We start from the raw sequence: 13,560 nt of genomic DNA, 5'->3' as shown, positions 1-13,560 counted from the left end.
CATACAATGCTTAAACCCCAATTTGTGACAACGGAAATCATAGCTTGGGTTTACAGGTGTTTACTTGGGAGATACATATCTTTCCACAATAATAGCTGAGGTCTTCTAGTGCCTGGCACTGTGCTAAACACAGCAATGAGAAGCACATCTGGACCAAACTTTACAAGGCCTGCTAGGTCTCTGGAAATGATTTACGTTTATTCCACTAAGGCTAGTGAAGGACTTCCCTAATCCTAAATCTTGGAGACATGAGGGAATATGGTATTCAAAGCTAAACTAGTGATTTTAATCCGTTCCTCCTATTCTGGAACATGTGAAATTAAAGTACATTGCTTACTTCCCACCTCCTGTCCCAAGGCACAAAGTGGAGAGTTGGAGAGGGAGAGGGAGAGGGAGAGGGAGAAATCAGTCAATCCCCCTTTAGCTTCATTTGAAAATATCTCATATACGGAACATGTCTGAATCTTTCAAGAGGATGGGGCCAATTTGAAAAATATAAAGCAGCCTACTAAGAATGTCAGCCAGCTTCTTCTAAATTTATCCAATTCTCACCTAGAATATAGAATTCTGCCTATACAGAAAAAGAATGCCATCTAACCATCTACCAATGGATAATCAGACCTAAAAGCTGCATGGGGGAAAGATTAAATTTTCAGTTTGGAAAAAAGTCAAAGTGAAAGCTATTATTATGAAACTGCTATCATTGCTCTAAAACTTAAAAGAATATAATTGTGGTGAAATATTCTCCATAACCTAACAATTCTGTTTCATTTCAAGCTACATAAGTATCTTTTTATCAGGAAAGTAAGAAGACGAATTTAAATTCTGCTGCAGAGGACAGTTGCCTCATTTGAGACTCATGAGATGACAGATGGCCAGTTATCAAAGAATAAAACATGTGAAAATGAATTCTATACAGTCATGGAACAGATCTTTTCCATTAAAAAACTACATGCTTGTTCCCTGTCTATCAAGAAAACATTTAAGTGGTGTGCTTTCACATTTAAAAATAGACAGCTAATCTCCAAGGCACAGAGCACCATATTTTCAGTGGGTGTTACGTAGGAGAGTGAGAACTATGATGAAGGAAGCAGAGTAGGAGCTATCAAAGTTCCAAGTTCATAAAACAAAAATCACTTTTGATTAATTACTAGCAATGTGAATAACAGTAATAGAAAGTACACAAACATTTAAAACCTTTAAAAGACTAAATCAATTATATCCAATCTTCCGTATACACGTGTACCTAATTGTGGGTTCAATCAATGATGGATTGAAAACTTTTTTTTAAAAAAATTGCAAAAAAAGGCCGGGCGTGGTGACACACACCTTTAATCTTAGCACTTGGGAGGCAGAGGCAGGGAGATCTCTGTGACTTCAAGGCCAGCCTGGTCTATACAGTGAGTTCCAGGACAGCTGGGGCTACAGGGAGACCCTGTCTCAAAAAGACCAAAAAAAAAAAAAAAAAAAATTGCAAAAAAAAAACCATACAAAAAAATGTAAAGACTTGTTTATCTTGTCAATTAGATAGTATAAGTAATCTAGATAGCCAAGCAACTGTTCACAAAGAGCAATGCTGGGGGAATTACTATACCAGATCTCAAAGTATACAATAGAGCTATAGTCATAGAAACAGCATAGTACTGGCACAAAACAATAGACACATATTATCATATAGATCAATGGAACATCATTGAAGACCCAAACCTGAGTACACACAAGAACACACAATGGAGTAAAGACAGCATCTTCAACAATGGTGCTGGCAAAACTGGATCCCCACCTGTAGAAGAATGAAACTAGATCCTTATCGTTCACCTTGCACAAAAGTCAACTCCAAATGGATCAAAGACCTCAATGTGAAACTGGAAACCCTGAAACTAATAGAAGAAAATATTGGCAGTAACTTACAAGATATAGGTGTAGGAAAGGATTTTCTAAACCAGACAGAAGTTCCCCAGGAATTAAGGTCAACAATCAAAAAGTGGGAACTCATCGAACTAAAAAGCTTCTGTAGAACAAAAGAAACAATCAAAAAAGTGAAGAAAAAACCCACAGAGTGGGTTAAAAAACTTCAATAGTGACACATCTGACAGAGGTTTAACATCCAGAATATATAAAGAACTCAAAAGACAAAGAATAGAGAAGCCAAATGACCTAACTAAAAGATGGGCTAAAGATCTAAACAGAGTTCTCAATTGAAGAAATAAAGATGGCTAAGAAACATCTTAAAAAGTGTTCAACATTGTTCCCTTTAATCTTTGGTTATACTTTCGTTTTGGGTGTTTAAGTTCATTCATTTGGCCCAGATAAACCAACTTATTTTTAGTCCTAAGGTTGCTGGTTGAGGGTGTAAAGAAAGGGAAATGCTCATTCACTGCTGGTGGGATTGCAAGGTCGTGCAACCCTTATGGAAAACAGAGTGAAGAATTCTTAAAAAACTAAAAATGAACCTACCATATGACCTGGTTATACCACTCCTTGGCATATACCCAAAGGACTCATCCTATTGTAAGACACTTGTACAACCGTGTTTGTTGCTGCTCTTTTCACAATAGCTAAGAGATGGAACCAACCTAAGTTCCCCTCAACTGACAAGTGGCTAACAAAAATGGTTAATTCCTTTTACACAATGGAGTTCTATTCAGCACTAAAGAAAGATGAAATAATGAAATTTTCAGGTAAATGGATGGATCTAGAAACTGTTATACTAAGTGAAAAACAAAAGATGTATGTTCTCCCTCATTTGTGGATCCTAGCACCAAATCCTTGTAAGTGAGTGCATATCCTGATGCAACTGCAGGGACCAGGAATATGGAAGGGAAACAGGGAGGTAAAGGGAAAGAAGGAACCTGAGAGAATAGTAGGATAAAAGTGTTACTAAGGGAGAAAGATGTAAAAGGGGGGTAGTTAAAGGGGAGAGGGGAAGGAGGGATATACAAAGAACTATGGGAATAAAGGGGGAAAAATTTGCCAGACACACAGTTAAAAAAAAAAAAAAAAGCCTTAAACACAGAAGGAACCATATGGGGATGGAAGAAAGTCCTACCAGAAGCAATATGGTTGTTGAATGAAAATCCCAGTGCCAGAGATGGGTTGCCACCCTATGAGCTGTTAGCCTGAGGGGCCCCAGAGGTTCCCCCAAGCAATAAAGGCCATTGCCAATAATGGTTGTACACCGGAAGTGGACAGAGGGAACCTATTGCTGAAGACACTGCTTGATGTGAACACAGGAGAGGGAGAAGTCAAGCTTGGACTAAGATGGAAACTCCCGAAATCCCAGTGCCAGAGATGGGTTGCCACCCTATGAGCTGTTAGCCTGAGAGGCCCCAGAGGTTCCCCCAAGCAATAAAGGCCATTGCCAATAATGGTTGTACACCGGAAGTGGACAGAGGGAACCTATTGCTGAAGACACTGCTTGATGTGAACACAGGAGAGGGAGAAGTCAAGCTTGGACTAAGATGGAAACTCCCGGCCACTGGATGGGTGGCTTTCATGGTGCCAGAAGGCGATATGCAGATGACTGGGAGAGAATGGTCCCCTATAATTCTGCTCAACAATGGACACCCTGCTCAACGTGCTGCATTATCAACATGCCAAACAAGATGTTCCTGCTAGTGCAACAGTGGAGCATCTAGTGCATGCACAACCAGAAAATTTTCAATTGGCTATAATGCCCACTCCTAGGGGTGGAACACACATCTGGTACTGTAGACCAGGCCAACCCCCTATGGCAGGGGAGAATACAGGCCCCAGTGGGAAGCCACTGCAATTGTTTTGTTAGATGGATGTGATGCACCTGCTAAAGTACTGTCCAAGTGTTTGTGTTTACTCCCTTAGTTTAAGTTATTATAGCAGCCACTGTTTAGATGTGCTTGCTTCTTGCTGTTTGTGTTTTTATAGTAGATGGAATCCCACTTAAATGGGCTAACAGTCTATGGGAAACAGATGATGCAGAGACCCAAAAGTTCAGTGCCTTGCCACAATGGGAGGAAGATCATCCCACACCTATCATCCCCCTCAAGGCTCAGGGACTTTTGTGGAAGAGGTTGGTGGAAAGAATGCAAGAGCTGGAGGAAGGGGTAGAGTGTTAACTGGAAGTGTCCTGTGACCACTCTGCCAGCAAGCTATAGTCACACCTCTTTCCCATGCTCATCAAGGAGTCAAGGGAGGTGTCAGTTACCCCTCTCACCCAATCAGTTGACCTTAGCTGCATGTGGAGGAGGGGCTAAGGATATATAAGCCAAAAACGCAATGAGGCACCTCTCTCACAGCTTTGTGTGGCTATGGGGAAGTCACAGGATCTATATTTGAGTGTGGACTTTCCAATGCAGCCATAAATAGGGGAGGGGTGCACTACCCTGTAAATAAGCCCCCATCCTAAGCTTTATTAGCAAGCTCAATAAACTAGTTAGAATTAAAAAAAAAAAAAAAAGAACAGAACTGATGGAAACCTTCATTATTCCACGAAAGTTGACCCCACGTTGGCAAATAAGGTTTTAACTCAGAATGATCCCTTTTTAGTATCAAAAATACGGAAATTCCTCCCTTTTAAAAAATAAAATAATAATGAAAAACAAAATCAGGAATTTATTTTTTAAAGATGAAAAACTATACATATTCCCACTCCAGAAGAGAATATTACTTTTAGTTTCCGTGTAATTATTTTTCGAGTAAATTAAAAATATTAGTGAAATTTAAAATATTAGGGTATTTGATGTTTTTTTTTTTTTTTGGTCTTTTTGAAACAGGGTCTCCCTGTAGCCCCAGCCATTATGTAGACCAGGCTGGCCTTGAACTCACAGAGATCCTCCTGCCTCTGCCCCCTAAGTGCTGGGATTAAAGGCGTGTGCCACCACACCCAACAATTTTCTTTTTTTGTAAAGCCAGAAAAGAATATTTCTCTAAAAACACTCATTTTATCTTTTACTTGAATTATTAAATGATGTTTTAAAAATGGAAGTATATGCATTCAAGTGCACAGTCCTTCCTTGGTATCTATGGAGGATTGTTCCCTTGGGCTCTCTGCAGATGTCATAATCCAGGACTGCTCAAGTCTCTTATGTAAAATTGTATATTATTTTCACATAACTTATCATATCCTCTTATATACTTCAGATCCTCTCTAGATTATACTATCTAACTGACAATATAAAGAAGTCCTTATATTTTTTGTATGATTTTTTGTTTTGCAATTTTTTTAGAATATTTTTATCATTCCAAAGAGGCAATTTGTAACACATTTTTCCAGAAATAACTTGAAGCAGGTTACATAAAAAATATATACATACAATGAAGTTTAAGGGTAGAAAAGTAGGGATAAGAAATCAAGGACCAAAGCCAGGTGTGGTGACACACATCCTCAATCCTAGCATTTGGGAGGCAGAGCCCAGAAGATTTCTGTGAGTTCAAGGCCAGCCTGGTCCACATAACAGGCTCCAGGTCAGCTGGGGCCACAGGAAGACCCTGTCTCAAAAAGACAAAAAAAAAAAAAATCTATAGTCCTATAAATATCACAGTACATGAGTGTGCAAAAGCACACATAAAGAAGACAAAACTTATTAAATCAAGACAATGCTTCATGTTTAAGTATGTAGAACAGAATTATATTACTACTTACCAATTTGTTTACAAATGTGAAAAGCAAAGGTTCAAAATACATCATTAAAGGAACTCTCCAAGATGGAACACATACAGAAGGGATATATTTCTTTTTGCTACAAAATTTTCCGTGGCTATTTTTAGTATACAACTGTTGCACAAAGTATTTTTCCCATAAAAGGCTCTCACACTTATAAATATAACCTCAAGATGATCAGTTGGCAAGGGAAAAAAAGGGACAAATTTATTTTAGACTGACATAGAAAAGAGAAGGGGAGTGCTAAGAAACATTTCCAGTATCTACTTACCAGCCCTAGAGAAAAAACAAACAACCTTCCTAAAAACACAATTATTTGAGATATTTAATAATGATACCAGGTTGAATTATGAAAGAGAGCCCACTGTTTTACCTCAGGTTTTAGATCTCTATGTACCACTCCAACATCATGCATGTGGCTTACAGCTGAAACAAGCTTCCGCATGATATAGCTAGCTTCAGTCTCACTGAAGTGTTTCTTTTTCTTGATGCGTTCAAATAGCTCTCCCCCATTCAGAAGTTCCATCACAAGAAATGTATGAAGCTAGAGAAAAATAATGAAAAGAAATAATGTAGGTCCTATTGAAAATGTGTAGACATTTATTATTGCACAGAACATTTACTAACCATTATTGATCACCAGTAAATTTAAATAATCTCTTGTTAAAACAACCAACAAAATCTCTGTATTTTAGAGCAAAGAGCCAAAGGATAATGTGGCTTTTAGAACTTCATTTTGGTAATGGAAAATTTAAAGCATTTCAGTAAAATCTTCATATATCTTTTCCTTTACCTCATTTCCATGCTCTAATCATCTCTATTGTTTGCAAGTTTTTGTTTTAAAAGTATGACCCGTGCTGACAATAATCTGAAAATCTATGGTAAATAATCTAAGGGATTACCAACTAGGTATATGCAAATCCACCATGAGATCTGGCACACCCATTTCATGGCAAGTTTACCTTGTAAGAAAGGTACTGTTTGATAACCTTAGGGCTAAATGATTAATTTCAGGGTTCTCAGTAATACTCATTGCAAAATCCATAATTTACTATATAAATTCTTTTAAAAATATTTTTTGTGTGGGGGGGTTCTTTTTGAGGCAGGGTCTCCCTGTAGCCCCAGCTGTCCTGGAACTCACTATGTAGACCAGGCAGGCTTTGAACTCACAGAGATCTGCCTGCCTCTGCCTCCCAAGTGCTGGGATTAAAGGCATGCGCCACCACACCTGGCCAAAAATAACTGTTTTTATCTGGGTGTGGTGGTGCATGCCTTTAGAACTCAGGAGGCAGAGGCAGGCAGATTTCTGTGCGATTTAGGCCAGTCTGATTTACATAGTGAGTTCCAGACCACTAGGCAACAGGGAGACCCAGTCTCAAAGAACAAAAACAAACAAAATTAATCATTAAGCCTGACTTTGGACCTGTGATCTCCATTCATTGTTAAGATAATAAGTGTATTAAGTTTGGGGTGATTTGCTACAGCAGCAATAGGGAACCAACCCATAGAGCATGTAAAATAGGGATCATGGGACACAAAATGAGCTGTTCTCTCACACTGTTGAAGGCTGAAGACCCATTTGAATCACTGTCACCCACTAGTTAAAAATGACTATGTAGATGTTAAGGATCAACTAGGCAACCTCAAGTGTCACTGTCATGGGAAAAACTAAAGGAATATTTCAACAACTGCATCAGAATTATAATTATATTTATACTACTATATGTAGGATTATATCATGTGAAAATTTATATTCTAGTAATTCTTGAATACAAAAATAGCAAATAATCAACTTGTGACATAAAATTAGTAATATAGGGGGCTGGAGATATGGCTCAGCGGTTAAGAACACTGGCTGTTCTTGCAGAAGACCCAGGTTCAAATCTCAGCACCCACATGGCAGCTAACAACCGTCCATAACTCCAGTTCCAGGGACTCCAACAGCCTCTTCTGTCCTCCAAGGGCATTACATGACATGGGTGCACTTACATATATGCAGGCAACACACTCATACACATAAAATAAAAATAATAAATTAAAAAAAATTAGTGATATAGGAGAGATGGCTCAGTGGTTAAGAACACTGGCTGCTCTTCTAGAGGACTTGGGTTTTGGTTCCCAGTACCCATATGGCTGCTAACAATTGCACATAACTCCAGTTCTAAGGGATCTAACACCCTTTTCTGACCTTCATGGACACTGTATAAATGGGTACACTTACATACATGCAGGCAAAACATTCATACACTTAAAAATAAAAAATAAAATTAAAAATTGTGATGTGCTTCTTTTTTAAAAAATTACTTATTAGTATTTTATGTATTTGAGTATATTGTCTGCATGCACATTAAGTGCTGGTGTCATGCAATGCCCACAGAAGTCAGAAGAGGGTGTTGGATTCCCCTGGAACTGGAGGTACAGAAGGTTGTTAGTCACCATGTGGGTGCTAGGATTTGAACCCAGTCCCTCTGAAAGAGCAGCTGGTGCTCTTAACCACTGAGCCATTTCACCAGCCCTGTGTGACATGACTCTTGAGAACTGTTATCAGTCAGAAGTTCAAAGATCCAAAGTCTAGATTGAGATATGACAAGGGGCACAGATGCAAAACTACAGATGGAGGTGTCAGAGTTGGTCCACTGATTCCTTGATTGATAAGTGAGGTTTCTCTCCATCTGCATCAAAAGGATACTGTCCAATCTTTCACTGTGCACATCTAATGGACAGAGGACTCACTGCTTCCATGGTAGTTTGAGTAGGTCAACAAGGTAGAAGGCAGTGGAGGAGCAAGGAGAGCATTCTCCTGAGCTCTTGCTTCTGAGGCATTCCTTCTCTGACTATGAGAACCAAAAAGTAGAGGATGATAATCAATCTTAGATGCTCACTGCCTGACATAAAAATCAGGCTGTGTATCTACCTCCTTTAAGGGAGCAGAGCAAAGTAATTAAAAGCTTGTTGGGCTCTGAAATTGGACTTCAGTCTCTTCACTAACAAACTGTGAGCCTCTGCTACTGAACTATGAATGTTTGCTTTCCTCCTTCAGAGTTAAGGTAAGGACTGAGATAATATATGTAGAGTTTCTGCTACAGTGCCTGGATCACATAAAGCACAACTGGGCAGCAACTGTTATATTTATGATGTGTTCCTGCTGCTGCGTGACATCACCATGATGAATCATTCTTGGCTGTGGTACTTTCAGAAATAAGGCGCTACAGAACTGAGTTCCAGCAATCCTAGTCATAGACATCACAGCAGACAATGAGGAATGCCTAGAACTGGGTACCAAGTTCTCCTTACTAGATTAGGACTTATGCAACCCTGGTACAAGTCTTATGACCTTTAGGAATCTCAGGCCCTTCATTGTTAAAATTAGAGCAAACCACTTTCAGGATTAGCTTTAGCATTTGTACCTCATTTTTGTCCTGAGCAGGGCTCTATCATCTGTCTGGTATCAGAGGAAAGAATATTGAAGTAGAACAATTTCAGGCATGGGAGGTAGCAATGGGAGGGGCTGAAAGGTGCTACAGACCAGACACATCATATTCCCCCCATCTATGCAAGTGACAGGCTTCTATGTGAGCCTTGTAATGGAAAGGAGGACTAAGAGTAGAAGAGGATGTAGAAGGGCCTGTCCTGGAGACGGGTAGACACTGCCACCCGGAACAAGATGAAAGGGGGTATCTTTGTCCTTCTATTCCTGTTCGTCCTTTAGCTTGTAATAACTGGGATTGGGAGTCTACATTTGAAAGTTGAAGACTCAAAATCAACAAGTGCTGAGGAGTATGCAGTGATTAAGTGATGGTGGGAGGCAGCTATACTAGCAATAAGCATGATGTAGTCTATGACAACCACTGGGCTCTTGCCCCTCTGATCTCCTTCCATGTCACTATGCCAACAATGGATCAAGGAAGGTAGAAGTGAAAGGTTGAGCTGATTCAGACTTGGAAAAGTGTGGGAGGTGTTTTCTCTGCCTTTCCTAGCGTCTGGGTGATAATCTGTATCTGACTCTAACTCAGCACATTGTAAATTTGCTGTGAAATTGACCCTGTATATAAATTAGTACACATGAAAGGGGAGGAAGCTTACGAAATACCTGATCATGAAAAACTTCATGCAACTTCACAATATTGGGGTGTCCTTCACAGAGTTTCAGAGCTGTTATTTCTTTCTGAGTATTGGCTTCCATCCTGCAAAATCAGAGTTAACATCTACGTGTCTCTCCCAGCAAGTTTCTATGTTAGTGCCCCAGCCCTAATTTTGTCTTTATTTACATTGCATTCAGAATATACATGTCAACGTATCAAAATGAAATTTCCATGTAATGAATCATGCCACCCATGAAGTAAAACATTCTTTTTTGAGAAAATTATCCCCCTGAGTCAGAAAAGAGACTCACTGCCTGACAATTTGGTAATGAGAATATACAATCATGAAAATAAGAATCTGTTACCAGAACAACTAGCTGGCTTTGTTCCCAAAGCTACCAGTAGCTCGCCAAATAATTTTGGAGAAAAATATTCGACTAATAGAAGTTACTAAGCAAGTTTGGTTAAATATGTCATTGCCACAAGGAGCTTTTTCCATCAAATATGCAACAGAGTGCAATTAAAATGGATTATTACTTCATCAGAAAATGCTAGCACTAGAAGCATCATGGAACAACTAATAAAGCACATAGAAAGAAAAAAAAAGGCTTACAATACACTGTTGATTTCCCTTTCCATAAAAATCTTAATTTACAGAACTCATTGAGTAGGATAAATACAGAAGAAAGACTGCTACAAATGGTCATACCTTTTGCTAATTATTTTGACAGCAAATGCTTGGTTGCTTTTTTTGTGTATGCACTTTCGACAAATTGAGAAACTTCCTTCTCCCAATGGTTTGTCCTTCAGATCTAAGTCATAGTGTTGATAGAATGGAGAGTCCTGGTAAGAAATCAACATCATTTAACTTAATAAAAGGTTAGTAATACACAAAGGTTAAGTAAAACTGCAAGTTAATGTGACATTATTACTATTAATAAATAACAATGTAATTAATCATCTAAAACTCATCTTACTCAGTTTATATTTTCATCTATATATTAATTCAGGATATATCATCCTCAATTATTAGAAAAAGGAGCTCAAATCAATGTTAATTCTCCAGGGAACATACTGTCATTTCCACTCATTTACTCATTTTCTAAAATTGTCCTTTAGGTGAATGATAGTCTATTAAGTTTACTGGACTCAAGAACATCAGTTAGTGCTTAAACATTCATGGAAACTATAAATACACGATCAAAGTAACTACATCTATATACCTTCATCATCGCACTCCTGGCAACATTTGTCACTCCAGGACGTTCAATTCCTATATGAAACTGAAGAGGATCTATGACAGCTGCGTTACGCTTAAAGAGGATAGAAGGAGCAACGAAGGAATAGCCCTAAAAAAGAGAAGGTAGAAAACAAAGATTTACAATTCAGTTTGGTGTAGACTGGAAATATTCAGACAAATGTAATTTTATATGCATTCCAAAATGCAGTTATTGCAACTCAACAGAAAAATGCTTTTCAAAGGAAATAATGCCATCTTCTGGTAGAACTAAACCAAATAAAAGCAGTAGAAAAAAGGAAGCTTCCTCCCTACTCCACCCCCCAAACCTCTTAATTCAAGCCTGTAATTCCTTTGCATTGCTGATATTAGTTTATAAACTCAATTGCCTCTCAAAAAAGATAGTTAACACGCCAAATAAAGTGGTCTGTCTTTGGCGTCAGTTGTCAACTTGATACACCTGGGAAGAGGAAAGCTCAACTGGACCTGTGAGGCACTTTCTTGATTGTTGAGCAATGTGGGAGGGCCCAGCTGCCCCAGCCCACTGTGGGCAGTGCCATCCCTGGATAGATGGTCCAGGGTTGTATAAGAAGGCAGGCAGGCTGATCACAGACCAGAGAAGAAAGCCAGTAAGCAGCGTTCCTTCGTGGTTGGTGCTTCAGTTCCTGCCTCCAGGTTTCTACCTGGCTTCCCTCAAAGACGGACTGACACTTGGAAGCATAAGATGCAATAAACCCTTTCCTTCCCAAGTTGTTTTGGTCAGTGTTTCATCACAACAATAGAGAAGTTAACTAGGTCATGGTCCAAGTGCTACTGTATTTCAAAGGAGAAAAAGAACAAGTTTCATTAAACTTAATTTCTAATTTAGCAATTATCGGATTTGCATTCTATGTTTTCAGAATAGCTAAACTTAAAATTGAGTTGTGGGCTGGGAGTGTGGTGCACACCTTTAATCCCAGCACTTGGGAGGCAAAGGCAGGTGGATCTCTGTGAGTTTAAGGCCAGTTGGGGCTACAGGGAGACCCTGTCTCAAAAAGGCCAAAAAAAAAAAAATTGAGTTTAGGAATATAATGAAAGAACATAATGGAAGAATGATGTGGTAAGCCAGAAGTGACAAATGATGGATCTCTGTTCAAGCTAGGACATTCACTAGTTCATCAACAAACATCTAATAAGTACTTGGTCATGAGCCTCAGAGTGACATGATAAACAAGAGGCACAGTCTACAAGGCCAGATTAAACCATACTAGAGGCATCTACAGGGGCCAGAGAAGTATAGCTATGATACAGTTTAACAGGTGGAGTATCTTATTTGTGATAAAAATTTTTTTTCTAAAAATAAAACTCTTAATTTTTAATTTTTTAAGTTATACAAATGATGGGTCTCCTTATGACATTTTCTTATTTATTTATCTTGTGTATGAGTGTTATGCCTGCAAGCATGTAAGTGCACCCGTGTTGTGCAATGCTCTCAGAGGACAGAAGAGGGCATCAGATCCCCTGGAACTGGAGTTATGGACAGTTGTTGGGTGCCATGTGGGTGCTGGGAATTGAACCCAGGTCTTCTGCAAGAGCAGTCATTGCTGTTAACTGCTGAGCCACCTCTTCAACCCCTCCTTATGACATTTTCATATACACATATTGTTTTAGTTTCTTTTATTGTTGCTGTGGTAAAATACTCTGAAAAAATCAACTTAGGGGACAAAAGGTTTATTTAGCTCACAGTTCCAGGTTATATAGTCCATCCCTGCAGGGAAGTCACAGCTTGAGACAACTGGTTATATTGCATCCATAGTCAAGAAGCAGAGAGCAACACATGCTTGTGCTCAGCTCCCTTTCTCCTTTTCATTTAGTCTTGGACCCAGCCCATGAAATGGTGCCACTCATTTGAATTAACCCAGTTAAAAATCTCTCACAGGGATGCCCACGGGCCTACCTAATCCTTCACTAGACTCTCTTTTCATGTGATTCCAGATTTGGTCAGATTGGCAATTAACACTAATCATCACATACATCCTTGTCCTTTGCTCCCATTTACAGGACCAAGAAGGGGAAGGGGGGTCAAGGGAGGGTGATAGTTGGGGAAAAAATTTTTATAAAATAAAAATTTTTTTCTGTAAAAATTTTTTTATAAATCATTGTTGTTTATTTATTTAAGACAGGGGTTCACTGTAGCACTGACTAGTCTTGAAATCACTGTGTAGCTGAGGATGACCTTGACCTTTTGATCCTCCCAAGTGCTGAGATTACAGGTGCAGGACACCATATTTGGTTTTATGCAATGCTGCAGACTGTACCAGGGGCTTTGCGCAGGCTAGACAAGCACTCTACCAACTGAGCTACATCCCTAACCCCCTTTCTAAGTCTTTAACTCTGAAAGCATGTATAATTATTCACTAGAGATAAAGAATCAGACAACCTCAAACTTACGAATATTTTATATGAACCAAGTAAAAAATATCATTATAACTTCTATATAAGTCTCAACAAAAATAAATTTTCAGGTATAAAATGAATACTTATGTGAAAAAACAAACAAATAAATAATGTAATAAATCTGTTATTTAGCAAACCATAAGCTTCAGATAATAGTAATCTGATAT

The 13,560-nt window shown here is 38.8% G+C and overlaps 1 protein-coding gene across 3 annotated transcripts in view; it reads right to left on the bottom strand.

Moving 5' to 3' along the window:
• The window catches only part of Rps6ka5 (ribosomal protein S6 kinase A5), a 217,371-nt gene that overhangs the window by 14,345 nt on the left and 189,466 nt on the right, over positions 1 to 13,560 (bottom strand). For all 3 annotated transcript variants that reach the window (XM_008821741.3, XM_029557966.1, XM_017795244.2), the window contains 4 exons: positions 10,944 to 11,069; positions 10,430 to 10,563; positions 9,729 to 9,822; positions 6,012 to 6,182 (listed from right to left, as the gene is read on the bottom strand). In XM_008821741.3, the coding sequence (XP_008819963.1) occupies positions 6,012 to 6,182; positions 9,729 to 9,822; positions 10,430 to 10,563; positions 10,944 to 11,069 (525 nt within the window). The remainder of the gene's footprint in view (positions 1 to 6,011; positions 6,183 to 9,728; positions 9,823 to 10,429; positions 10,564 to 10,943; positions 11,070 to 13,560) is intronic.

Source organism: Nannospalax galili, unplaced genomic scaffold (genome assembly GCF_000622305.1).
Source record: "Nannospalax galili isolate Female #2095 unplaced genomic scaffold, S.galili_v1.0 scaffold107, whole genome shotgun sequence".
NCBI lineage: Eukaryota > Metazoa > Chordata > Mammalia > Rodentia > Spalacidae > Nannospalax > Nannospalax galili.
The sequence above is the reverse complement of the archived record's forward strand: the minus strand, read 5'-3'. Positions and strand labels throughout refer to the sequence as shown.